This window comes from Physeter macrocephalus, chromosome 20 (assembly GCF_002837175.3).
Source record: "Physeter macrocephalus isolate SW-GA chromosome 20, ASM283717v5, whole genome shotgun sequence".
Taxonomy (NCBI): domain Eukaryota; kingdom Metazoa; phylum Chordata; class Mammalia; order Artiodactyla; family Physeteridae; genus Physeter; species Physeter macrocephalus.
This window is the reverse complement of record NC_041233.1, coordinates 72,317,070-72,344,518: the sequence shown is the minus strand read 5'-3', so window position 1 is coordinate 72,344,518 and position 27,449 is coordinate 72,317,070. Positions and strand designations below refer to the sequence as shown.

Below are 27,449 nucleotides of genomic sequence, written 5' to 3'. Positions count from 1 at the left end.
TAAACATTTCTTGCATCTTCTCGATCTTTGCCTCCATTCTTTTTCTGAGGTCCTGGATCATCTTCACTATCATTATTCTGAATTCTTTTTCTGGAAGGTTGCCTATCTCCACTTCATTTAGTTGTTTTTCTGGGGTTATATCTTGTTCCTTCATCTGGTACATAGCCCTCTGCCTTTTCATCTTGTCTATCTTTCTGTGAATGTGGTTTTTGTTCCACAGGCTGCAGGACTGTAGTTCTTTTTCCGTCCCCAGTTCTCTTCATCTCATGCCTTGACATCTCCACTTCCATCATCCATCCATCCTCTCCACAAACATTTACTGAGCACCTACTGCAGGACAAGGACTGCACCTTCAAAGGAGTTCACAATCCATCAGGGAAGAGTCACCTATGACAAATAACTGTATTTCAGTGTGATGAAGCCCTAGTTCTGCTGTGTATCAATGCAGAGAGAAGAAAGGCATGAACAGTATGAGTCAGGAAAGGTTTAACTTAGAAGGTAATATTTGATCTAGGTTTTGAAGAATGAAAAGAAGTTCAACAGCTAGAAAAGAGAAAGGTATTCCAGGCAAAGGAAATAGCACATTCTGAACTCCATTCTGGGACTTCTGTAGTTTCTCCTTACATCATGGACCTCATAATTTTGGTACTTATAGCATAAAATGTATCATTTATAACCTCATTACATGTCTTGGACCACAAACTTCTTGACATGTCAGTTCATATACTTCATTTGTATTCTCCTCAAACCTTAGCAAAGGGCTAAGCATTGGGCACATAGTAAAGACCACAAAGATGTTGACAGAGTAATCTGATAATCTGTCAACATTTATGTACTCAGTTTTTGTGTGTATGTGTTCCCATAGAACTTTATTTATGGACATTAAAATTTGGATTTCATGTAATTTTCACAAGTAATGAAGTGTTATTCGTCTTACGATTTTTAAAAACATTATCTTTAGAGCAGTTTTAAGTTCACAGCAAAATTGAAGGCAAGGTATAGAGATTCTTTCTTATACGAATTGCCCCTCCCCCACGACTGATATCCCCCACCAGAATGGTACATTTGTTACAACTGATGAACCTATACTGACACATCGTAATCACCCAAAGTTCACAGTCTGCATTACAGTTTGCTCTTGGTGTTGTACACTCTATATGAGTTTGGACAAATGTATCTATCATCATGGTATCAGACAGAGTATTTTCCCTGCCCTAAAAATCCTCTGTGTTCTGCCTGTTGAATTCCCCTTGCCCCAACACACACACACACACACACACACACACACACACACACACACACACAGTTTTCATGTGTAAGGGAAGGGAACTAATGTTTATTGACTATTGACTACATGCTAGGATGAGTGTTAAAAGCTTTACACATGTTCCTTGATTTAGAGAGATTAATCAGGCAATGGGCTGTTTCAGAGGATGAAGGTGTTAGGAAAAGGGAGAGTAATATAGATTTCAATGCAGCAATCCAGCAATGATTGAAGAGGATGCCTCTGATGGGATTTGATCACTCACGAGGTACTAAGAGAGATGGAGAGAGAAGACACATTTTGCTCCTGAAGCCTCTCTTTTCACGAGCTCCCACCCGGTACACATCCCACTGGGTATTAATGATGTCTACATTTTATTGACTGCACTATGCTGGGATTTATCAGGAACTTCACTGTAAAAGGGGTAGTGTGTGACAGCAGAAAGAGCAGGAGCTTCAGAGTGCAGTGAAACGTCCCCACCTTAGTTTTGCATGTTACTAGCTGTGTGACATTAGGCAAGTTTCTTAAAACTCTTGAAACCTTAATTTCCTTGTCTGTCAAATGGATACAATAATAACTACACCATAGGTTTATATGACATTAGTTGCAAAATACCTAGCACCCAGAAATGCTTCCTCTCCTATCTTCCTATGTACAACCTATTGGACATGAAGAATTTGAAAGTACCAGACATGATGAATAAAGAAAAAGTACTTTTCTTTGGCAACATCCTATGTTACAGAAATTTTGTTTCCTCCAATATCAACAGTTGCTGATGTCATAGTGTTAGTTGTTCAACATATTCTTGTAAGATTAACATTGTTATCGATGCTTCAATTTGCAAATTAAAAAAAAAACTCAGGTAGAGAAATTGTCACACAATTCCTAAAGTTCAGAACGCTCTTGTTTCTATTCTTTCTCATAAGTCACTAGACTACTTTTTCTTCAATGAGGCATTTTGTACAGATGGAAATAACTATTCTTTCTCAGTTTCAGCAAGAAGCACATTTATCATTTGTTCAACAAAGTCATATTCATTTTTTCCAACTGAGAAATATTTAAGGGATTTCATTATATTTGGGGAAATTTGCAACAATCAGAGATTTGGCACCTGTCAAAAAAGACCTCCACAATTAATCTTTTATAATATAAGTGTGACTTGTAATCTCTACACTAAGGATAAAAATTACTAAATGTAAGGAAAAATGATTCATAAACTATAATATTTCTTGGCAAAGAAAAACTGCTTTATGCTTTTTAAGATGTTTGAAAATTTAAATGAAACTTACATGTTTGAAATTAGTGCCAGATGCAACACAATTCAAGCACAATTCACTAGCTGCATCACATTCACTATGATTTAGTAAAAGATACTCAATAATTCTATGTTTCATAGAAATCTCACAAATACAAGTATTTCATTCACAAAATGCATGGTTTGGCAGGGTTCCAGGGCAGGAATTTGCTGGAGGGAAGGTAAATTTATTGATTAAAATAAATCAAATGACTGACATTTCCTCCAGAAAACTGGCAAAATAATAATATTCAGAGACTGAAAGTCTTACAAGCAAAACTGGAAGAAAGGTCTGAGCTATTTACGTTTATTATAGGAATCCAATAATGTAATTAAGAGTAAACAATCAGATATTTGAGAATTCTCAAGTTAACATTGAGAACGTTTTAAACTACATATTTTTGGAGTAGGACTTTCCAGAAACCTTTGATGTGAAATCTGGTGGCTGTAAGTCTTTGGAGTACTTATGATTATATTCCCCCTCTATCCCTTGCACATTTATATGCACTAAACAATGAGTATTCTTTGATGGAACATATGTTGAAACAATCCAGATAGTTCTGAAACAGGCCAACAATATTTCCTTCCTACCCCATGTCTCAGTTCTTCCTCTTCTGTGCTGTCTTTCCCCATTTTGGTTACACCTCCACCATCACATTTGTTATGGACTGAATGTTCGTGTACCCCTAAAATTCATACGTTGAAATCCTAACCCTAGGGTGGCTGTATTTGGAAATGGGGCCTTTAAGGAATTAAAGTTAAAAGAGGTCATAAGGGTAGGGCCCTGATCCAATAGGATTAGTATCCTCTTAAGAAGAAACAAACACCAGAGAGCCCTTCCTGCCCCCACCCACCCCGTTCTCTCTCTCTCCTTCTCCCTCTCCTTATACAACTGCACAAAAAAATTTTATGAGCGCACAGCAAGATGGATGCTGCCTACAAACCAAGAGAAGAGGCCTCAGAATGAAACCTACTTTGCTGACACCTTGATCTTAGGCATCCCAACCTCCAGAACTGTGAGAAATAAATTTTTGTTGCGTAAGCTACTTAGTCTGTGGCATTTTGTTATGGCAGCCTCAGCAGACTAAGATAGCAATTAAGAGGTTCAATATAACAGTCACAACAGCATTTTCCTACACATCCTCTCTTTAACTACTTTTTATGGATTGGATTCAGGGAAAAACACTACTGAGGGGCTGGACACACTTGGCCAGGAGAGTTTCATACAGATCCTTACACCACTCAGCCCTGCTTCTAATCGAGCATCAGAGAATGTGAGTGTGAGAAAGGACTTTAGTAACCCAAACTTGTCACTTCAGGTTTTGCTATGATTCTGGGGTCATAGAAAACTACTCCATACACCTGGCACATCTTCTGGAAAACAATGGGGGTGAGGTAGTTGACAGTTAAGTATTACACTTAAACATCGGTTTATACTAAATTGTGATATGTTATTGAGTGCAATACAAAAACGTTTCACATTTTTAGAATGCTTCCAAGAAAGGCATTACTGATAAGGCTAATGCCAATACAAACTGAAAATTACTGTGGGCAAGGTAATGCCTTAAGGGGTTTATGTGTATTTTGTTACATAATCGTTACAACCCTGGAAAATAGGAATGTATTCTTCTTATTATTATTACAGAACGTTATTTCAGAAAATGGAAGCATTTCTAAAACAGCCCCACTCCCATCACGGTCATATTATGCTGTTTTATTTTCCTCATAGAGCTTTTTTTTCCCCGTTTTTTTTTCACTTGCTTATCTTCTATGCTTCCCTAAGCCCCTTCTCAGAGCCTAAGACAGTGGCTGCCACGGAAAAGGAGCTCAATGAGCTTTTGGCCAAGGCCACACAGCTGGTCAGTGAAGCAGCTGCCACGATCACCAAACGGTAAGCGCCACAAGAACAGGAATAGTGATCATTTTGCTCTAAACATAGGCTGGCAGGGTGCCTGCTCAATAAATATGTACAGAAAGAAAAAAAAAGTAAGGAAGGGAGCGAGGGGAAAAGGGTGTATGAATGGAAACGTTCCCAGAAGGGTCTACAGAGCTTCTGCAGTGACTTTCCGTCCTTGGGGAATGAACTCAGTTCAAGGTCTAAGCCAGCACTTTCCTCACCACGGAGTACGGGAAGGAATGGAGAAAGAACAGTCTTTAAAAACGTCCAGAGGGCTTCCCTGGTGGCGCAGTGGTTGAGAATCCGCCTGCTGATGCAGGGGACGCGGGTTCGTGCCCCGGTCCAGGAAGATACCACATGCCGCGGAGCGGCTGGACCCGTGGGCCAAGGCCGCTGAGCCTGCGCGTCCGGAGTCTGTGCTCCGCAACGGGAGAGGCCACTACAGTGAGAGGCCCAAGTACCGCAAAAAAAAAAAAAAACAAACAAACCTCCAGAAAGGGCTTCCCTGGTGGCGCAGTGGTTGAGAGTCCGCCTGCCGATGCACGGGACACGGGTTCGTGCCCCGGCCCAGGAAGATCCCACATGCCGCGGAGCGGCTGGGCCCGTGAGCCATGGCCGCTGCGCCTGCGCGTCCGGAGCCTGTGCTCCGCAACGGGAGAGGCCGCAACAGTGAGAGGCCCGCGTACCGCAAAAAAAAACACAAAACCAAAACCAAAACCAAACAAAAACGTCCAGAAGAAAGAAGAAAACGGCGAGAGAAAAGCTGGGAGAAAAGAAGTAGAAAGAAAGGAATCAACCCCTTCCTGCCTATTTAAAAGCATAGCTGAGCGCGGCCGGTTTCCATGGCGACCCCAGACCAGAACGGCCTTAGCCCATTGGCTGAGATGCCGGAGCCAATGAGAAGGCGCGATGTTGACGGGTCTTAAGATGACTGCTGGACGGTCCGCTTTGCACGGGTGAGTAGAGCTGGTGGCTGGGCTGGTTCCCGGGCGGCCTGGGCTCCGGTGTGAGGACTTGGGAAGGCCGGGTGCGGGGAGCGAGGGAGCCAGCGTGGGTGGCCTCACAGCCTCTCCGCGGAGCCTTCAAACCCTTTGGCCGGGCCCGCGGGAGAGTCGGCGGAGGGGGCCGCCGCTTTGCTTGGACCCGGCGTCGCAGCGCCTTCCCCGTCCTGTTGGTGGGAGAGGGGTTCTTCGTCCCACCCCAGCCAGAGTGAGAGGGGATGAGGAGACAGACTTTCGATCCGGGAAACAGTCTCTGGTTTACAATTGCTGTACCCGGAAGACAGCTGCAGTCAATGGGAGTGTCAGCAAGCTAGACGTCCAGCATCAGAATCTGCAGCGCTTTTAGTTCTGTGCCGGGAGGGGATTCTTCCCGCTCGGGGATTGGAGTGTGACCCTGCTGCCGAGAGCCTGCAGAGTTACGGGTTGTGCAGCCAAACAGGAAAAGGTGTACCTTTTTAGAGCCACCCTATTGCTGTCTTGCACCCTGTAAGTATTCTCACAGCGGCATCCAATTTGAAATGAGCCTCGAAGTGTTATTGGTTACTTGTAAATCCTTCCGTGTAGGGTTTTGAGTCTGGGGAAGTGTTGGCTAAACAAAACACTCACTTTGATGAAAACATATGCATACATGCAAAATCCTGCTAAATAGTTAATCTTGGTAATCAGATTGGTAACTTAAATCCGAAGTCAGGCCTGTGATTCAGTTGTACTTTCTCTACCTTTTTGAGAAAAGGGAGCGTATTTATTTCATAAACATGAATAGGACATTTACATTAATGTTGATGACAGCATGCTTAAAAGTATTTCAGTTAAGTAACTAATTCCCAGTCACAGAAACTGATTATTGTGTAAATTATTTAACACAATCTTCAAGATTGGTGGGTGGTGGCTTGTGACTGTCATACGAGTAAGATTAAATTCAGATCAGACAAGATTCAGATTTCTTTATTTCTAATTGAATATAAAATCTGGGAAATAAGACAGCTTCATTTGGTAAAAATGGAATTGAAATTCTGGAATATTAGAGGCAGGAGACATTTACCCAGTAAACTGCTCAGATAGAGTTTTGGTTATACACAGTTGCCTGGACTTCCAGAAAATGTGACATTATTACCCAGACCTCTGAATGTGACTTCGATGTATGCGATTTAGCCTAACATTTTACATAGCTTTCTGCCCTTAGAAAGTGAGAAGAAAATTCTTCTTAATCAAATGTTAACAGAATTACAGGCTGGAGACATTCTTCAGACCCATTCTCTAATCTGTGTCACCAAGAATATATTACTACTTAAAGTCTGTTCTCTATAGAGTTTTCAAGCTATAGAGTTCTATTTTTCTAAGATAAGTGGATTACAGTGCATTAGGTGAGTCTGTTACCTCATCTGTAAAAGGGGTTTAGATAATAATTCCTAGTGGAAGGGTCATTGGTGAGGATTAAGGGTAAAACAGTGCCTGTCACATTGTTTGTATGCCATGTATAGCGGTGACCTGCTTTGTTTTTCTTTTTGTTTCTGTTTCTTCTGTCATAATTGGGTTTTTTTCCCCTTTCTCCAGAGCATCTTTTAGGTGTTCTCTCTGAAGTGCAGAGTCTTACTGAAAACTAGCAAGCTTGCCTGTGGTGGCTGGGTTGGGAGAGAACCCTTATCTTCTGGGGCGTTGAGGTTTTAATTAGTATTGTTCTGACTGCGAGAGGATGGAGTGTTACAGCAAAGAATGAGGTGATTCTGGGCATTTGGGCACGTATAATGTTGAGATCCATAAAGAAACATTTTAGAGCAGCAAGACATCCCAGAGATCTGATCAAACCCTTTATAGCTTAAGAATGAAGACCCAGACAGATGCAGTGGCTTCCCCACAATTTTGTTGTTCAGGACCAGGAACCCATCTTCTGACTTTCAAAACAGTGTTTTTTCCACTGCTCTACCACTGGTTCCCAATCCTTTCGCAACCTAGAACCCCTTTTATTATAATTTGATATCTCCATGGATGCTATATTTTGAAAGATTGTGTCCACTAAACTATATTCATTAATTTTTGTTCTTTTTTTTTTTTTTTTAATAAAAATCAGGTCTGTAGCTACCAATCAGAGTCTCTGATGAATTAATGTGTGGTGAAGAATAATGTTTCATTGAATTTAAGTCTCCTGACCTAAAGGTGGATGATATTGTTTGAGGGATAATAAAATATATTGGGCTTTTTGAATATTGAAATTAGCTTAGAGACCTCCATTACTGTCTTCATAAAACTTTGGGAAAACCTAAGCTGAGGAACTGCTGAGCTGTGTCGTGTTCTTCTAGGTGCATTGCCATCTGCCCAGGTGTGCTAAGTGTAGTGACTGTGTTTGGTTTCCACGGGCAAAAGAAAGCCCAGCCATTGAGATGAGGATGATACGTAAATATTTTTTGTTCATCAGAAATCATGTCAGCCCTGGACTAAAGATGTGTTCTGCGTAGCATACACAGAATTTTTTTTTTTTTAGAATAATGGTGGAATTGGAAAAATCTCTCTAATATGAAATGGAGAGGCTGATACTCAAAACTGTAGAGAAAAAAGGGGTTCTGAATGATTTACATCTTCTTTGGGGCTAAATGATAAAACTAAAATATTTGACGTGCAGGCTAAAAACGTGAAAATTTATGTATTGATACATGGACTGTTACACAGACCTGGCTATAATCTACACTAAAAAACTTGTTTCTTGTTCTCTGGTCTGCCACGTCTCTTGAGAATGGCTGAGTAATTTTCGCATGTGAAGGGTAATTTGGAGTGATCTGCTTTAAAATGAAGGAATGCATTCTGAAAGGTATGAGGTGAGCAACACTTCAAAGAACTAGAGAATCACAATCCAGAGGAACCCAACAGAAGTAACAGGGGGCCTGATAGGACCAGTTGGTACCATAGTACAATTACAAATGTATAAATAACATGTATGTGCTTTGAATGGAAAGACAGTGGTTTGGAACATAAGCCTAAAACAAGTCACGAGGCAGCCACTCCATATTGGCTGATTTGCAGCCAAGCTGCTGTTCAGGTGGGCAGTTTCACTTTTCAGGCTCCTCAGTGAATAATCTGTGTTTGTCTGTGGCCACCAAGTTGCCCTGGTATTTGTGTGTGTGTATGTGTTTTATGGTCAGAGGAGAATGGCACATCACTTTACAGATACTTAGGAATTAAGTTCAGAAACACACCTTATGTGAACTTCGCCTTGTTTTATGGATTTGGACATAGAGTTCACTTTTTAAAAGTTATTTTAATTTTTTTCCCCTGTGGGCACACACAAGAAATTATCATACCCGTCAGTGGCATCCTGAGGACAGCTCTTAATGCCACATCAGCAAGAACTTATTAAAAAATAGATGATTTTGAGAAAGTCCAGAAGTGATCAAAAATGATTGAGGGCTGATGAGGAAAGAAGGCATGCCCCGTCCACGGCAACTGGCACTGCTTCCCAAGGTGAAACCCATCTGGGTGCCCAGAGCGCAGACTCACCCTGTGGAGATACTGAAGCAGTGGCCCAGTGAAGGAACTGTGCCCATCTGCGCAGTCACAACTGAAGTCTGGGCTGAGTGGTACTTGGCTGCTGATGGCCAGAAGCTTGCCATTTGTATAGAATGTTGGTTCCATGAGGTTAGGCGTTTTTGTCTGTTTTGTATACGGCTGTTCCTGTGTCTTGAAGAGTGCCTGGCACACAGTGGGCATGCAAAAGATGCTATGGACGGGGAAGAGAGACAGTGGCTTCAAACGTAGAACCCCAGTTGGTGCTAAGAAAGCTAACTCTGAAACTTGTTACTGTCCTTAAGTCCTGAAATGGGATCATGAGCCTGAAGGTATATTATATGCCAGTGGCAAAGTCATGATGGAGCTTATTATCACTCTCCTCCCCCTGCTTCTCAGAACAGTAGAAATATTTTTATTAATAGCACAACACCTGCTTTTCAATATTGGCATGTTTTACACTATGTCCTTTGTGCTAACAGAATATCTCAACATAACCTCCATTCCGACTTTTAAAATCCTCAGGCCAGGGCTTCCCTGGTGGCGCAGTGGTTGCGCGTCCGCCTGCCGATGCAGGAGAACCCGGTTCGCGCCCCGGTCTGGGAGGATCCCACATGCCGCGGAGCGGCTGGGCCCGTGAGCCATGGCCGCTGGGCCTGCGCGTCCGGAGCCTGTGCTCCGCGACGGGAGAGGCCACAACAGTGTGAGGCCCGCATACCACCAAAAAAAAAAAAAAAAAAAAAATCCTCAGGCCAGATTTAGGGATGGATCCAGGTTTTATAGGGCTTGGAGCTTATGTAATTTGAGGTCTTCTCTTTCAAAAAAGGAATACTGATTAAAAATATAGAAAATCAGGTATAGTGCTTTGGAAGGACCTGTGAAAAAGAAGAGCCTTGAAGCTTAGGTTCCATTATCTTCCTGGTAATTTGCTTCTGGTTTTATTGCTCCATTCAGAAAAAGACATCAACATTTTAAATTGAAACTTCAGTCAGACTGTGGAAATCAAGGAAGTAAATGACTTGCATCAATTGCTAAGTGAATGCACCTTAAACGTTAGAAACTTCAAAGCTACATTATGGATGCTGCCACTCATGATAGAAATGATAAAAATGCAGTACATGGCCACAGAAATAATAATAATAATGGCAAAAAGAACTTAGCATTGATCAAGTCCCCAGAACCTCCTAAACACTGTGTTGAGTGTTTCAATAGCTTATCTCGTTTCATCCTCAGAATAACCTTGTGTGCAATATAGTTATTCCTGTAAGACAGATGAAAAAACTGAGGGTCAGAGGTGTTAAAAATGATTTCCTCATACCACTAATATATGGTGGAGTCAGGATTACAGTTGGAGTAATTAGATGTTAGAACCCTTCCTCTTAAAAAGCCAAGAGAATGTTTTGGTGAGGATGTTTCAGAGTGCCAGCAACTATGAGGCTGGACCCAAACTGTGAAAAGTGAGAGCTGATTCTTTGGACTTGGGAGGAGGTCCTTAAAAGTTATCAGGCATCCATTATTCAGAGTAATGCAAAATCCCGTGATACTTTGTCTCAGAGACAATGCTGGTGGTTTTCTTACTAGGTTAACGCAATAGGGGGCAGAAAGGTTAGCAAAAAAGATTTCCATCCTTCTATTTTATTCCTTTAAGTTGATAGTAAATCTTGATCTTGAGCAGTACAGCCAACTTCTCTATTCTAGGCCTCTTTTGAATGAACTGGTTTTGGCTCATTACATATGCTAAAATAGACTGTGTCATGGAGATTAATAGTGAAAATGTACTCAATTATAATTTTAGCAAATGATTACAAACTCAATTTTTTTTTTTTTTTTTTTTTTTTGCGTTACGCGGGCGTCCCTCTGTTGTGGCCTCTCCCGTTGCGGAGCACAGGCTCCGGACGCGCAGGCTCAGCCGCCATGGCTCACGGGCCCAGCCGCTCCGCGGCACGTGGGATCCTCCCAGACCGGGGCGCGAACCCGGTTCCCCTGCATCGGCAGGCGGACGCGCAACCACTGCGCCACCAGGGAAGCCCCACAAACTCAATTTTTAAAAATCATTTTTATTAGACTTAGCAATAGTTAATGGTTCTCTCTACCAGTGGGCTGTATAACTAATGATAAGAATTACCCTGAACTTTAACTTGTTTCCCAAATACAGTATTATTTTAAAAAGCTGTATGTTTTTGTTAAATTGTTAGGATTATACTCCATTTAGTATTACTTTAGCAAGCAGTATAAAATGTAAAACTAGGACATCCTTTTTACCACCATACTTTTCTCAGACTACCTGCATAGCTTAAAAATTTTCCTTTGAGTAATACTCTTCCTACTCTGTAGGTAATAAGTCCCCTGAAGTTTTGTACGTTCAAATACAGGCGAAACATCCAATTTTATTTTCTTCTCTAACTGTTACAGCTTGAAATATAGTATTATAATTCTTAAGTTACCTGCAGTGTATATTGTTAGGCTCTTAACATTCTTGAGCAGTGAATGCTTTTACTGAATTTCCTCTTTTCTTTGGACAAGATTATCCATATATTAGAGAATCGAGGTTCTGTTGTCATTGTCATTCATCTGTAGGTGTGTCTGGTAACAAACTTGCTGAAAATACACTTTTTAAAAATTTATACAAGCAAAATATTTAAATTATCTTAATATGGAGGGTACATCCCACTTTATACCAATTTAAAAAAAAAGTTTAGACTTTTCCCAAACCATTGGTATAATTATTAGGTTCCTGGGGTATCTTTTAATGGTTTTAAAATTCCTTCCATGTCTACTTTATATGTCTTAATTCATTTTTTTTCCCTTTAGCAGAAAAGATGTGGAGTGGGCTGCTACCTCCTGGCCTAAATGAAAGTGATGTTGAGTTGAATTCTGATGATGAAGCCACAGTAGAGAGCTCTGAACTTAACTTACAGGAAGGTAAAGAAGATGGGACCATTACAAACACAGAGGTCTCAGATATCCCTACAGATGGACCAAAAACTGAAGCAGAGGCAAATGTAAATGCGTATGAAGAGTGTCCCTCTGGAATTCCCTTAAATATGTGGAATGTAGGTTTTCTCTGATGTGTTCTTATTAAAACCTGTACCTGTGTGTTTGTGCATGGTCCTGTGTGTGTCTCTGCTGTGGTCAGAATGTATATGTTCTTGGGAGGTAAATAAGTAGGGAAGATTGACTCAGAATAATTTTATTACTCTGTGGGTCTGTGGCCAATTCACTGGCCACTCAGATACTTATGTTCATTTTTGTTTTGTTTTTCATAAAAAGAGGAAGGAAAAAAAACCAGTTAGTAGGATTAGCTACTTGGCCTAACATAATACATGAGGAGTTTCAGTCTTATTCTCTTTGTTGTCTATGAGCCATTGACTTTTATCCTCAGATTATCAGATTGACTTATTTGGAAATAAATGAAGATAAAAACTCAGGTTGTGAATCTCAGACAATAGAGTATCTCAAGAAGAACTGAACTAGTTTCATTAAATTTGTATTTTTATAAATGTTATAGTTTTTTATTACTTAACATGTTATTTTTCAGATGTATGCTTTGCTTCAAAGCATATTTGCTTCTCTTTTTTTTTTTACTTTTATGTAGAAATTTCAAGAACTGCATACAAAACATTCTGAACAGAAAACCTCAACTTCAAGATCCAGAAAGAAAAAAAGAAAACGCTCCAGAAAAGGTGTTTTAATTTAGGTTAATTGTCAATAGTGCTAATATTAAATTGTGACCAATTGAGCTCAACAATTTTTAATAACCATAATTTTGAAATAACCGAATACTTAGGTATTGACACTGTGAATTCTTTTTCAGGTAAATTGAAGAATGAAGAAGAATCTCAAAGGTAGGTGGAATTTAAAATATCTGTCTGTCCTAGATAGTATTGTAGAACTTGTACAAATAGTTGAACTACTTACCTCTGAAACATAAGAACTAGTAGATGTAATATAATTGTAGTAACCAATTAAAAACAGTAAATGTAAAAATGAGTACATTTTGTGCAGAACATAAGTTATTGTCTCTCTTCTTACAGCGAACAGTCCTCAAGTGAAACCCAGTGGAAGGAGCTTACTCAGTATTTTGGAGTCAACGATAGATTTGACCCCCCTGTTAAAAGGAAAAAAATTGAAAAGGTAAGATCTTTTTTATTGCATCTTATATTAGCCAGTGGAAAATGTTTGTAATTAACCTTGCCTAAGGTGTTTTTCCTCATTAATTCATTCAGTGAAGAAGTTAATGTGTGCTAGATAAACAAGTAAATATATAGTTACAAATTGTTAAAAAAGCTGTTAAGAAAGAAACGAACAGGGTATTGTGAAGAAATTAAAATGGAAGCCCCACTTTAGCTGAGTGGTCAGGGAAGGCCTTTCTTAGAGGGTGCCGTCTCACTGAGACCGAAGGATGGGAAGGAACCATCTGTATAAGGAATGCTAGTGTAGAGGTGATAACTTGGGTATAAAGATCCTAGGGGTGGAAGAGTCATCGTAGAACATTTGAGTTGCTGTAAGAAGGTCAGCCTGGCTGGATGGGGTCAGTGAGGAGGAGGTTGGGTGGCCCAAGGTAAGATTGGAGAGGCAGGCAGGCAGGCAGGCAGGCAGGGACCAAACTCTGTAGGACCTTAGAGGACAAGATAAGGAATTGGGTTTTAGTCACAATGCAATTGAGAGCCGTTCAAGGGTTTTAAGTTAAGGGAGTGATGCGATCTAAGTTATGTTTGAAAAGATTGCATCTTACGTGGAAGGTGGACCTTGGGGCAGCAAAAGCAGATGAGAAGAGGACAGTTAAGAGACTCTTCTAGGCATGCGAAGATGGCGGCTTGAACAAGAATGGTGCTGCTGAAGATAGAAAAGTGGATAGAGTTGAGGTACACTGTAGAAGTAGGATCAACAGTGTTTGCCTCCTGATTGCTTATGAGGTGGTGGGGAGACGTAGGTTTATGAGGACAGGGAGAGAACCATTCAGGGTTTTACTTAAGCAATGGTGTGAGCAGTCATGTGAATTACAAAGATGGGAAAGCTTTGGAGGGGAGAAGATTTAGAGTGGGGCCTATCCAAAGTTAATTCTGGGGCATGGGTAATATCAGCAAGCAGGAATAGAGTAGACTGTTGGTAAAACGAGGCAGGAGCTTCGAGGAGAGTCTGAGCTTGAGATGCATGCTTGGTAGTTGTCAGTCTATAGATGGCGTTAATATTTAGTAGAGGCTTGAATGCATGAATAACTTACACATTCACATAGGGGAATGTTGACAGACTCCAGGAGCATGAAAATTGAGCTCTGGGCCATAGGGATAGAGGCACAGAAGCCTGCTGGTTGAAGCCCAAGGATATTGTATCCTGCATGTATAGACAGGATCATTGCTGTATACTACTGTGTATAGAGATGATTACCGTTTTCTGGTTAATCAGTGTTTCTTATGAAAAACCTCTGATTTTTAAACCCGTCATTGGGTGGAATTGCCTCATTGAGGGCACATGCATTAAGAAACTGACACAACAGAGTTTTACATGCGAACCTTTTGATTCCAAGTTTGCCAAGAATTCCTGTCACCTAATCCCTAGAACACTGGGGAATTGGAACCAGGATCACCTTCTGCTGCAAATAATTAGAGCTATTGAGCAATCTCCTTTTTCCAAATGTTCAAGCAGGTGCAGAAATGCTAAACTTCTTACAAAGAAAGAGCACTGGTAGAGGTGAAACTAAAACCCAGGCTTTACTGCACCATTCTCAGTTCTCCAGCTTCACTGCCCAAGGGGCTGGTAAGCATTTTAAAGTGTGATTGCTGTGCTCTTGACTCCTGTGATTCTGGGCTGAGAGGAGGGATCTTGTGAGGAGGATGCACTTGACTGCACCAGACCTGTTCCACAGCCTGAGGGGGGAGCCTTCTGCTGATGGCAGTGGTCCACAGACCATTTCTGGCCCACCTGCTTTAGAGTCCCAACCTCTGACTGGATTGTTCTTTTGAGGGAAGAAATGGTTAAATGTTGGTTCTCGTAGGAAATATTTTTTAAAGTTTTATTTGTGAATTAGGTGGTCTTTGATCCTCAGCTGTTTACAGTATTTGTTGTGGTTTCTCATAACTGTATTGACTTTAGAATGTCTGAATTGTTTCCTAGTGAAGTTAAAGCTATGAAATTCAGATTTTAGCCTTTCTAAAAAGTAGAAATCTTGAAGGCATTTTTTTACAATCTATCTGTATTAGAATATTTTTATTTCCCTACATATATGAAATTGTACCTTCTTGATACTGGCAGGATAAGGCCAACTTATTCTTTGTCTAAAATTTGGAATTTGTGAAGAGTAACTTTAATCAAGGATATTGGGATTCCATGTGCAAAATCTTTTAAACAACTCAGTTTTTGGAACTAGTGTTCTGTTTCTCATTGTACATTAGATGAATTCTAGAAAGAATTATAAGTCAAACATTTTAAAAGGGAATTTCTGTTTAAGGGAAGACCGCTCTAAATCCTTTTATAGTCACCCGTTGATCTGTTTTATAAGTTTGGCTTTTCCTAATGGTAGGCATTCCTCTGTATGAATGACATCTGCCTAAGAAAGTCATGGCATCACCAAAACAAGGAAACTGATGCTGGCCAGGCTTGTATCTGCCCAGGATGTTGCCAGAACTTAATATTCTATAAATAAGTGCAAGCATAAGAGGAAAGGAAGGATTTGGTGAAGCCAGATTATCTCATATTCTCTTGGTAGTTCAGCTTAATTGCATGCCAGCAGGTTCACACTCATTCTTTGGTTTGGGATCACTGTTTCACATGCGCCCCTTTTGCTGTCATGCTAAAGTCTGTACTGTGAATCCAATAGAGTAAATAGAAATTAAAGAATGTCCACCCTGGGGGCACCAAGATAAATGCTAAGAATAAATTAAGTTCAGCAGATAATAGCAGTGCCCAAGAAATCTAGAGAGGATCATGAAAATCCATGATGCAGTATGGACAAAACTAGCATGGATTTCTAGTCCATTATTTTACTTATCTGGAGCAGAGGCTGATGTGTTCCCATATCTCAGAGACCCTTTTTAGTCTCTTTTCACTCAATCACTCAACTGTCAAGAATGGTAAAGCAAAACAAACTTCTTACATCTATTGTGTAGTCCTTTTTCTTTTTCATTCTTTTCCTTTTTCCTTCCTTCCTTCCTTCCTTCCTTCCTTCCCTCCCTCCTTCCTTCTCTCTGTCTCTCTCCTTCCTTCCTCCCTCCCTCCTTTCCTTCCTTCCTTCCTTCCTTCCCCCCCCCTCTCTCTCTCTCTCTCCTCTGTCTCTCTCTCTCTCTTTCTTTCTTTCTTCACTGCCAAGCCAAAACTGTTGCTCAACCAAGGATGTGTATTTACAACACTGCTGTCACCTGCTTCCCTGACAGTGCAGAGAGACTTATATTTTTAAAATGTAATCTTCCTAATATCCAAAGCTGTTTTAAAGTGTTCTTTTATTAAATACAGCTATAATTGTGTTTCTGGCAGCAGTTCTGGCACTTATCAATAATTCTGTAATCATAACAATTATTTTGTGTCTATGTGGGAATTTCTTTAGAATAAATTTTACTCATTAATTTCATTATAAATGTCTCAAGTATTCTTTAGTTGAATCAATTTGATTAGTCAGCAGTCATTTTTGAAAGTAGTTTTATGTATACTTAATGGATACTTTTTGGCAAGAAAAACCAGAGGTACTTTTAATAATTTTGAGAGTAACTGCACAATGTCTTTGATAGTTTTTAGTTGTTTATGAGAGGAAGCTGCTATTGTATAGTATGGCTTTTTTCAAACTTATTTTTTTAGCAGAATACTCTTTCTTACGAGAATCTTACATGGAGCACCAATACAAAGATCACAGGCTGGTTGCCTTGAGTGGGCGGGTATCGGGTGGGTAGGGTGGATGGTGGGGTCTAAAGGTACCATGTTGTTCCCCTGGGATCAGGTACAAACCATTCTCTCGTCATCCTTATATGATCCCTGTCGGGTGGGTAGTATGGCCAGTATTATTGTCACAATACAGATGAAGAAACTGAAGCCTAGCATGATTTGTCTAAGAAAACAGAGCAGATTGAAAAGTAAAATAGTCCCAAATCTAGATTTTTTTCTGAAGTAACAGTCCAACTTAGTTTTTTACTTACCTGATTCAAATAATTTAGGTAGGCGTGATTTTTATGTAAAAGTAGTAGCACTTAATTCTTAGTTCTTTTTTTCTTCCTCCTTTATGGAGAGATTACCTAATTTTTTTCCCTAGGTATTTAGGTCTAATCATAGAACAGCAAACTTGAGTGGACATTTCATTTGTATTAATGTTTGAAAATTGAGTATATTATCTGAATAAATATTTAGTAGCAAAATTTCTGTAGAAATATATTGTTACAGTTTGACTTGAAGAGCTTTAATCGGTATGTTAAAAGAGATTTTACTACACACATATGGATGGTTAGTCCTTAATGTTAAACCTAATACCCATATATTTCTTAGATATTTATAGTACTGCCTTGACATCTGCAACACAACTGTTGATTAGAGCTTACTTACTGCCTCATGGGAACCTGTCAGATACTGGCCTTAGATGATTTTCCCCCCGGGATCAAATTGCCGTCCCTGAGTTTGTCTGTATTGAGGTATATCTTAGGCTAAATTTTGATTCCTGCCAGAAGGCGTCTTAGGAGCATGCTGAGGACCTGCAGAGTATCAGCAGTGCTTCTGTGCTCCCTGCCACTCCTGTGGTATGAAAGATGCCCTAGATAATTCCAGTAAAGGTTCCTCTGGGGTCCAACTTAAGACTTTTAGAAAGCTTTAATACTCAAATCTTATTTCATGAGACTGCTTACTGACTCACAGTTGAAATCTTGGGTCTTATACTTGGGTCTGAGCCCTTGACAAACTATAATGAGGTCTGTAGTAATATAGAGCTGAACCTTCTTTTTGTTTTAATGGTATCCTGATAGATATAATGTAAATAGCTTATTTATTGAATGACTTCTATGATCTAAAAACTTTGCTAGGTATTTTACTTTTTTATTTTTTTACCTTTACCATAACTTTGCAAAGAATGTGGCATTATTCTCATTTTACAGGTGAGATAACTGCAACCTTATAGAGGTTTAGGAACAAAACCCAAGGTTCCTTGGCCAGTAAGTAGAGGAGCTATAATTGGAACCCAGGTCTGACCTCAACAACCATGTTCTTTGTAAACTATTACTAACTTTTGGTCTTAAGGTGATGGAAATGTTTTACCTCAGGGTTTTGTTTTGTTTTTTTGACATGAACATTTTGAAAATATTTGGAATGTTAGTATCTTCTTATAGAAGCAGAGAGTTTGGGTGTGCATATGTAACCAGAAATTTTTCAGAGCCAAAAAGAACTATTATATTTTACTTAAATAAATTGCTAAAAAAAAAAAAGAAAGAAAGAAAAAAGAAAAGGGAGGAAAAAAAGAAACAGTCATGTGTAGCGAAACTTTGTTGAAATTTAAAAAAACTTTTAAAAGAGCTAAAAACAAAGTTGACCATGTAAGTGGAATTCTCGGATTTTATTTCTAGGAGAGAATTTTGGTCATCCAAGCTGATTCTCTCATTTTCTTTAAAGAAACTGAGGCTTATGAGTTAGGTACCTCCTTTACCTGGTGCTGTGACTGTGTCCTCTGACTCCTGGTCCAGCACTCTTTCCACTGTATTAGATGCTGCTTGGAATGGCTGGGGGAATGGGAGTTAGTTGATGGTGGAGAGAGAGATTTGTAATTTTAGCTAATTTATTTTTAAGTGAAAACTATACCTATCAGCCCAGCAGTTCATTTAAGTTTCCAGAAAAGGGGAATGTTCTTTTTTTCCACTTTGTGACATTAACTGTAAGCTGTGGCTCTGTGGTAACCAAAGGGAGTTAAGTTAGCCAGTTGATGCAGCAAAATGCCTTGCTAAATAAGCAGACCACTGGTTTAATGCCTGGGCATTGGTGGTAAAAAGAGATCTGCATTATCCTAGGGCCTAGAGTAAAGGCGTACAGCACCCGGGTCTTAAATAATCTCAGGAAGCCTAAATAATTAGAGGGAAACAAACAGAGCTATTATGTGGAATAAGCAGGAGAGGCTTGAGAATGGATGCTGTCGGGTTGCTGAGCTGAAAGTGCTGGAGAGGGACGTGGCGTGCAGGCACAGCAGCAAGCAGGGAGTGGTCAGGTACTGGGCATCCGGGAGGGTGCAGTGGGGTCAGCGGGTGTATAGGCGCGAGGGAACCTGCAGAGATAGAGAAGGTAACATTTGACATGAGACTTACAAGGGTGGTTAAGATTTTTCAAAGAGAAACACATCCAGAGGCACGGGGAGTATGAAGAGGCTGGTAAATGTGGCCAGAGAATAGGAGGTACAGCCTTGCCCAAGCTGGGGCTGAGAAAGCATTTGGGGACCCTGTTGTGAAGGGATTTGGGTGCTGTTCAAAACAAGGAAAGAAGTGATAGTGTTTGGAGCTGGGTAATGACATGGGATCTGCTTTAGGAAAACAAGACTAGTTTGACGAGGGTTTATATCTTACAAACAAGAGATGATGAGGCCCTGAGGAAGCGCAGAAGGGAGACGTGAGAAACTCTACAAAAACAGAGTGAAAATGGGTGCCAGGGAGCGGAGGCATTGCATATAACGGAGGATCCCAGCCTGGATGACTAAGCGAGTGGTCACCTCTGAAGGAGAGTCAGGGCAGGAACTGACGAGCTTGCTTTTCCTCATTGAAGACCCTGCCTCTGCAAAGCCTTCAGTATGAAGATAACTAGCAAGTAGCTGGAGACACAGGTCTTAGTACAGGGGAGAGGTCAGATGTTTTGAATCATTTAGAGATATAAAGCAGCTTATAAGAAATAATTGAAGCCCTAGGATCGAGTATAATACTGAGGAGAGGGAAGAGTAAGAAGAAAAGAGGGCCAATCACAGAACCTTGAGGACCACTATAATTAGGGGACAACAGGAGGAGATAAGGGGCATCAAAGGAGAATTAAGATAGACATTTGGGGAGATAGTTTTAAGAATGAGGATGTAGTTGACATAAGAGATGATGGGAGGACAAATGGTATCATTTATGACTGTAGAGGGAGCAGTTTCAGAGGAATGATGAGGACAGACGGAATAGAGAGGAATGGGAGACGACCCGGGACAGCTGATACGCTACTTTCGCGAGAGATGAAGTACCGACATAAGAAGAAATCAGTTTGCGGGAGGTGAGCTGTGTCATCTCATCCAGCCCCTGGTCCAGACTGGGGAGGACAAGCTTATTTATAGGATGAGAGAAAGATGGAGAAGAGAGAGAGAGAGGAGAAAATGTAAAGAGAAGGGTTCTGGGTAGCATGTAAGCAGGTGGAATTATGATGAACACAGGAGGTGGAATAAGTCTTGGGAAGAGAGATGATGCTTTCTTGGAGGCAATAAGGGTGGAAGAACAAAGTAAGTGAGAAGCGGGTGAGAGGAAGATGATAGAAAGTACATACGTACCCTTGGTTATCCTCTTCCCTCTCTCCCACCACCTCAGCCTCTCATGATGTGGGTAGAGTTATAATCTGCTGACAAGGAAGGAGGTAGGGTTGAGGGTATTTGAAAAAATGAAAAAGACATGCAACAGCTTCTTAAAGGAGTGGGGGAACTTTCAAGGGCAGAATTGAGAGCCCACCCAGCTGAGTTTGAAAAAGAGCATTTAGGGAAGCCAGTGAATTGAGTCATTTGATTTTCTCCGGCATTGCTGGGACACCTAGATGTTAAAGTAGTGGAAACAAGTGGTTGGGAACAACCAAAACAAGATGTGATGTTGGAGAAAGTTGCTTAGTTGCCTAAGGTATTGCTTAGGTCAGTGGTTCTCAGACTTTAGCCTGGTTAGAATCAATGAATTTCTGAGCCCCAACCCCAGAGTTTCTGATTCAAATTTGCATTTTTAACAAGCTCTCAAGTAGTGCTAACGCTGCTGGTCCAGACTCAGACTTTGAGAACTTTTGGCCTAGAGTCTAGTTTGAAAAGGTTAATCATGGGTTGCAGGCCAGAGAGGCAGGATAGGAGACTCCAGGAAGGGGCTGAAGGACTGTGAGAATAAATACGATGGTGACAGAGTATGGGGTTCCAAATGAAGACAAGGCAGGTTCGCTGGCTCTGAGGACGTGGGGTAAGTGGAAGGACAGAATCTTGTGTTTAGAGAGAATCCTAGACTGTGAAGCTCTTACATGGCCTAGAGCAAGCGTATTCAAAGTATTGGGCTTCCAGGAAATAAAGAACTTGTGCCTGAGTGTAACTCAGTGTACTACTTCCTTCTCTGAGAAAGTCTTGTTGTCCCCATCGCATACCCTTCCTCCCCTAAAAAAAGTCAGCCAGACAAACCTGTGCGTAGTCATGTAATAGATTTGCATACTGGCGCAAGCTCAGTTCCTAGACTGACATCACTCGCAGACCTGAACTGGTACACAGACCGCACTTGGAGAATCCCTGGCCTTGAGTATAGATTCTGGGGTGGGGTGTTATTTAGCAGGCCCTGAAAATGGTGGATGTTGGAAGAGTGAGTCCGGGATGTTGTTTGGACTGTCAGGAGAAGAATTCTGCAGAAATACAAAAGAGAGAAATTTCTGGAGACTGGTGGATGATCGCAGGACCAGAACGGGAAAAGGACAGTAGAGCAGCATGGCCTGGGCTCTGAGGCTCTGAGGGGCCATTGAATGCCAGTCTCAGGCTCCAGTCGGGAGCAAGTAAAAGAAGCCTAGTCATCCTCCAGGCCCTTGGGTTGTCGAATGAGGGATCGTGAGAAGGAACAGTCTTCACTTTAACACAGACATCAGTGACAGCCTTGCTGGTCTTTGTTTCTGTAATCGTTTTAGGCAAATTTTGTGTGGGCATTTGAAAAATCTTGTTTCAATAAAGGCTACGTGGGAGCAAAGCTTCTCTTAGTTGACTGGTATAATCAAGCAGTACACTGCTGGAAGAGACATTCCCTGGACTTCTTTGATTAGGCTAAGGAGGGAGAAGTCCATTAACTGAAAACGTGGAAGATACACTAGATAAGCCATTGTTGGGATAAAATTTTCTTCTAAGAAGCATATATTAGACTATTTTAAAAAATTTATATTTTCTTTAGTAACTATTTCCATAAGCTAAAACTCAGTTATTTAACTCTAAGAAGCATCTTTCCATAAAGTATGATGTATCCTACACAGTCTGTTTGGTGATCCCATGAAAATTTTAATTGTGATTTCGTGAAGTATCTTCAACTAGTAAATAACATTTCCATAGGAAAGTACAATCATTCTTATATATAACTTTCTTCCCATGTTTAATATCCAACTTAATACCCATCCCATCGTCAGAGACTAGGAGGGGCTGTTGAATGAAGGTCTCAAGTTACAGGAATAGGCCATAGTGAAAAGAGGCAGAGGAAAATGGTGGTTTAGAATACAGGCTCTGGGCAAACCTAGATTCATGTGATGGTGGCTTTAACATTTACAGACCCTGTGACCTTGGCCAAATTAGTGAGTCTAAGCTTCTGTTTCCTCATGTTCAAAACAGGATAAGGGTATAATTTCATTGAGTTGTTATGTGGATTAAATCAGCTTTCTTATAGTACTAAGCACAGGGTGTACCACATAATAAGCATGCCATAATTTCTAACTTATTATCATTAGTATTATATTGTTATTAAGGGAAAGCGTAGTCCTTAGGGTCACAGAAGTTTGGATTTGCATCTCCTTTTTCTTAGTTCAAGAAGTGATCTGACCTTGGCTAAGTCATTTAATACCTCTGAACCACCTTCTCATCAGTAAATGGGAGTGGTACCAACTACCGTATACGATCATCGTGAAAATTAAATAGTCTAAGTATGTAATGTGATTGGTATGGTCCTGTGACATAGTCTTTACTAGCAAATGTTTGCCTTTCTTTCTTGCCTCTAAGTTTTAGGTTTCTTTTCTTTCTAGTCGGGCCTTGAAAAGAGCATAGACCAGGCTGTGGAAGAGTGGAACATTGAGAAGGCTGAGGAACTCAGCAATCAGCTAGCTACTCGAGAGGTGAGTCAGCCCAACTGATGACACTCTTCTGTGCTTCCAGCTCTTCTAAAATGAGCATATGTTCTTTCTGTGATCATGAGTAAGTTCAGTATTCAAATATTTGACCTAAGATTTTCCTTTCTGTCCGTTTTCTTCCCTCTTAAATCCACCTTTTATTTCGAAATGCTGGGTTTTATTTTTGTCTTTAATGTTATTAAATTATTCTGATCTAAATCTTATGCTGGAAATAATCCATGATTAATATTCAACCCCTAGATTTCATCTAGTTCAGAGAGCTTTTTGCCAGTTATGATTAAAAGGCTAGCTTTCTTTTTCCATTTGCATCTTTAACTCAGTTTAACTCTCCCTGAGGGCAGCTGTGTGTTCTAATGTCACATCTCTCAATGTGTTCCTAACCCTTGCTCCCCAGAATGCTTTCTTACTGCATATTCTAAGTAGTTCCCTCAACCCTAAAGAACTTTCAGCCTTTTTTTTAAAACCTGTAGTCTATGGTATAAAACTAATAGGTATATTGAATATTCTTTTTCCAAGTACCAAGGCATCAGGAGGCTCTCACTTGCACCCTCTGGGAGGAATATTCCTCCCATTGGGAATGACTGCCAGGTATCACTAGGTAAAGTCACACATAAAGAGCTCATAATTGGCATATGTTTTTTTGTCGTTGTTTTGTAAGTCTTCTTTGTCCTAGTTTCTAGGAAGAAAGCTCTATCAAAGCTTTCTTTTTTAATATATCCCTACCTTCTTCGCCTCATTCTTAAAGCATAACTACTCCATGGTGTTTAATTACATAGAGAACATCATCGGTCACCTGTGTAAACTCTTGGCCTGTGCACTGATCTTTCTTATTCACCTGCTGGTGAACATTTTTTCTAAACTGAGACTAGTGGTGAAATTACTATTTCAGTAAATTCTTCTGTGGAAACACCATTCCACTCTTACATCCTCTGACGTCAAAACATCTACCATTGGTGGCTGTTTGTTGGCTTGTTTGTTTTCTCTTTTTGGTCGCTGGACACAAGTGTCTTGTGGGATTTATACTTTCATGTAGGGGAGAAAAGGAGTTCAGAAGCAAGGCTTAGGAATTCACAGGTTGTCTTTTTATTCCCGCTAAGCCTTAAAATCAGTTGTCACATTAGATATTGATACTTCCATTTATAATGTTTATGTATATGTATGTGCATTTATTAATGGCTAATCTAAAGAAAATTAGGAAGCTGTGAGCTTGAGTTTGGGACCTAGGTAAGAAGCAGCATAAATGGCAGTTATGTGGCCTTTCAAAAATGTGAGATTTTTAAAAAGGGTTTTTTTTTTTTGGTAAGATTCATTCATCCCTCCTAGCCTATGATATTCTTGTGCTTTCAGTTTGAAAATTGCTCTTTTCATCTTTAAAGTAACCATATTTTGATTTCATTGATTATAGCATTCATTGTGTATAAGAGCGTTTTATTATTCTCTTTCCAAGTAGAAAGATTCAGGTATTACATTTGAATGCAGTGAATTTGATGGTGTGTTGAATGGTACCACAAACTCAGTAGGATTTCAGTGTTAGTTGTTGGTTATTGTAGTGGCTTCTTCAGTCACTAAGTTTCCTCATTTCTTTGCCTTGCTAAAGGAAGAAAGAGTAATGCAAGCCCTGGTCTGTAACGTTAGAATGTGGGCTCCCCGTGATCCATCCATGGCTGGCTATTTTTCTTTTTGTCTTTTTTCTGTTTTTTAGCACCCATACCAGAGGCCAGGGGAATTCAGAGAGAAGCATTTACTTTACTGCAGGCACTGTGTTCCTTTTAGGTAAAGTTGGTAATGCTAAAATTTTAAGAGTTGAACGCTTTAATTTAAAAAAAAAAAAAAATCTTTTATCTTGAAATAATTTCGAACTTTCAGAAAGTTGCAAAATTTGCAAAATGTTAACAGGTAACATTTGCTTTGCCATTCTTTCTAATTTATGTACCTTATTGAGATTTACCAAGTATGTCACTGATTTACTTTATAGCAAAAGAAAATTTTCTTTTTTCTGGTCATGTCTTTTTAGGCTTCTTTAATCTGGAATGTTTCCTCAGTCTGTCTTTGTTTCTCAGGACCTTAGTATTTTTGGAGAGTAGAGGCCACTTATCTTGTAGGATGCCCCTCAGTTTTTGTTTGTCTGATGCTTCCTCTTGATTAGATTCAGGTTATGCATTTTTTGGCCGGAAGATCACAGAAATGATACTGTGTCCTTCTCAGTGCCAGATATCAGGAAGCATGTGACATCTGTTTGTCCTATTTATTGCTTATGTTCCTTTGATTATTTGGGTAAGGTGGTGTCTCCGGGTTTCCCCTCTATTAACATTACTGTTTTTCCCTATGTAATTAATGAGTATCGCATGGAGAGGTGGGAGATGATTTGAGACTCTGTAAATATGCTTTTCCTCACTGTTCTTTACTTGCTAGTTTTAGTAGTCACTGCTGATTGTTTTCCTGCTCAAGACAGTTATTACAGTAAGATCTTGAAAACATTATTTGATTGTACTTTTCACCTTCACCTGGCAAATCAGATCTAAAATGTGCCCTCAGTGAGATACCGGATTCTAGAATCTTTTATGTATCTATATTAAGTCTCTCAGTAACCTGGTCAATTGGGAATTGGATATAGTTTCCCTAAGTGATGCGCTGGGAGGGCTGGGGTTGCAGTGGCCTTGTGTCCACCGGGGTTGCATGTTCACTCCCTCCTTGTCTGCCTCATCAGTGGCTACGCGTGAGCTCTCCTTTCCCTGCCGCAGGAAGCTGCTTGTCAGAGGGAACAGAAGTAGTGCCTCCGAGGCCTCAGAAATCTGTGTTTCCTTTGAGAATATTAAGTTTCTGTGTTTTGTTTTGTCCGACTGCTATTTTAGAAATGGGAATTGCATAATACTGGCTAGGTATTTTCCATTTTAAGAGTTATTTCCTGTCACACTTCATGACATTTGAGATTGCTTTAGAAATTTATACTATTTTTAGCACTTGTAAGGCTAGTAAACATTTTTCCCGTGTTCCTTTTACTTCCATACAAATATAATGCTTTGTTCTAGTAAAAGAAATTTATTTAGTGTGGGGTTAAAGAATTCTGATTAAAAGGAAAAACAATAATTGGGGCCCTATTCTTTTACTTGTTTAAGTGGAAAAACATCTGGAAAGTTTTTGCTGGTCAGACAAAGACATTGGAGAGATAATGATGCCGTGTTAATTAAACACCCGTGAAGAATAACTGAAGTAATCAAGATGGAATTCTTGAATAAATAGTTTAGTTTGAGGTTTAGTTTCTCATGTTTATCTCCTTGGTGCGAATCACTGTGGATATGAAAGATGGGATTTTGCGAAGTAAGTAATTGTGAGTTTGGGGCAGAAACCCTTTATGAATTAAATGTATGTGTGCATGGTAGGTGTCCTTTTGGAAATCAGGTATATGGGTTTTTAATCAGTACCGTTTTCTTTTTTTTAAGAAGCAGTGACTGGGCCTTGCTGATAAAGCCTTTGCTCAGAGGCACAGACCCCAGAGTTCTTAAAGCCTTTTCCAACCATAATAAGTGAAACTAATTTTTGATGTTTAACATTTATAAGCCTGTGAAACCAATAGGGCAGCATCAGTATTGAGAAAAATGAAGCCAAAAGAAGAACCGTGTCTGAGAATGGGCCTTGAAAACAGTTCCTCAAAACAGGACAAAACTAAACAGAGCAAACTGGCATGCCAGAACAAAGCTGTCAGTGCACTAGCATTATGACACAGCAAGCACATATTTTTCCAGAATCATATTCCCTTAAATTAATGGTGACATTAAAGATGTTTTGGGGGATGGCTCAAGTTCACATGTTGGAAACCTAGATTGTGCTATCAAGTTTGGTTTTGCCGTGTAGTAATTTGGTTGCTTTGGGACTGTCCCTCCTGTTGATTAAATCCTTCTTTGTTGTTAACAATCTTGGAGGAGAGCTAAAGTGGAAAAGTCCTGTTGATTAAATCCTTCTTTGTTGTTAACAATCTTGGAGGAGAGCTAAAGTGGAAAAGTACACTTGGGTTTGTGTCATACTGATGAAACTGTTCTAATTTGAAAACAAAAGTTCTTTTTTCAAACAATACTGTTTATGTATATATATCATATGTGTGCATTCACACACACACGTGCACACAGGTGTTTGAGCACATTTGTAGCTTGTTAACCTCAGGCCTGCATTGGGAGAACATTCCATTCATTGATAGTGATCCTCGAAAATGCCATCCTTTGGTACTTGCCTTTTCTGGCACACCATCTTTGTTACAATCCAGATTATACCAATTTGTAGAAACCAGGAGAAACAAGTATTTCAAAATTAAGTGCTAAAGCCTAGATTTAATAAAGTAAGCTGCACTTCAGCTGAATCTCACACTTTGGAAAGAGAATTTTTCTCTAGGCATCTTCATGTTAGCTTGCTGTAGATAAAAACCAGCTTGGGTAAGACGGGAATAAAGACACAGACCTACTAGAGAATGGACTTGAGGATATGGGG

The 27,449-nt window shown here is 40.0% G+C and overlaps 1 protein-coding gene and 1 long non-coding RNA gene across 10 annotated transcripts in view; one reads left to right on the top strand and one right to left on the bottom strand.

Annotated features, from left to right (window-relative positions):
* LOC129391634 (uncharacterized) overlaps positions 1-5,138 on the bottom strand; it is a 69,768-nt gene extending 64,630 nt beyond the window's left edge. Inside the window, exon 1 of the long non-coding RNA XR_008616119.1 lies at positions 4,944-5,138. This is a non-coding gene — a long non-coding RNA (uncharacterized lncRNA). The remainder of the gene's footprint in view (positions 1-4,943) is intronic.
* A 192-nt stretch (positions 5,139-5,330) lies between these two features.
* The window catches only part of FAM204A (family with sequence similarity 204 member A), a 53,865-nt gene continuing 31,746 nt past the window's right edge, over positions 5,331-27,449 (top strand). The window contains exons 1-8 of one of the 9 annotated variants that reach the window (XM_055080941.1): positions 5,699-5,942; positions 7,011-7,174; positions 11,763-12,004; positions 12,547-12,634; positions 12,766-12,796; positions 12,986-13,085; positions 22,866-22,955; positions 24,673-24,762. In XM_055080941.1, the coding sequence (XP_054936916.1) occupies positions 11,771-12,004; positions 12,547-12,634; positions 12,766-12,796; positions 12,986-13,085; positions 22,866-22,955; positions 24,673-24,747 (618 nt within the window). In that variant the 5' untranslated portion in view covers positions 5,699-5,942; positions 7,011-7,174; positions 11,763-11,770 and the 3' untranslated portion in view covers positions 24,748-24,762. Of the gene's footprint in view, positions 5,412-5,698; positions 5,943-7,010; positions 7,175-11,762; positions 12,005-12,546; positions 12,635-12,765; positions 12,797-12,985; positions 13,086-22,865; positions 22,956-24,672; positions 24,763-27,449 lie in introns of those variants that run through there. The other 8 variants (XM_028481330.2, XM_055080942.1, XM_055080940.1 and 5 more) reach the window with 8 other exon arrangements.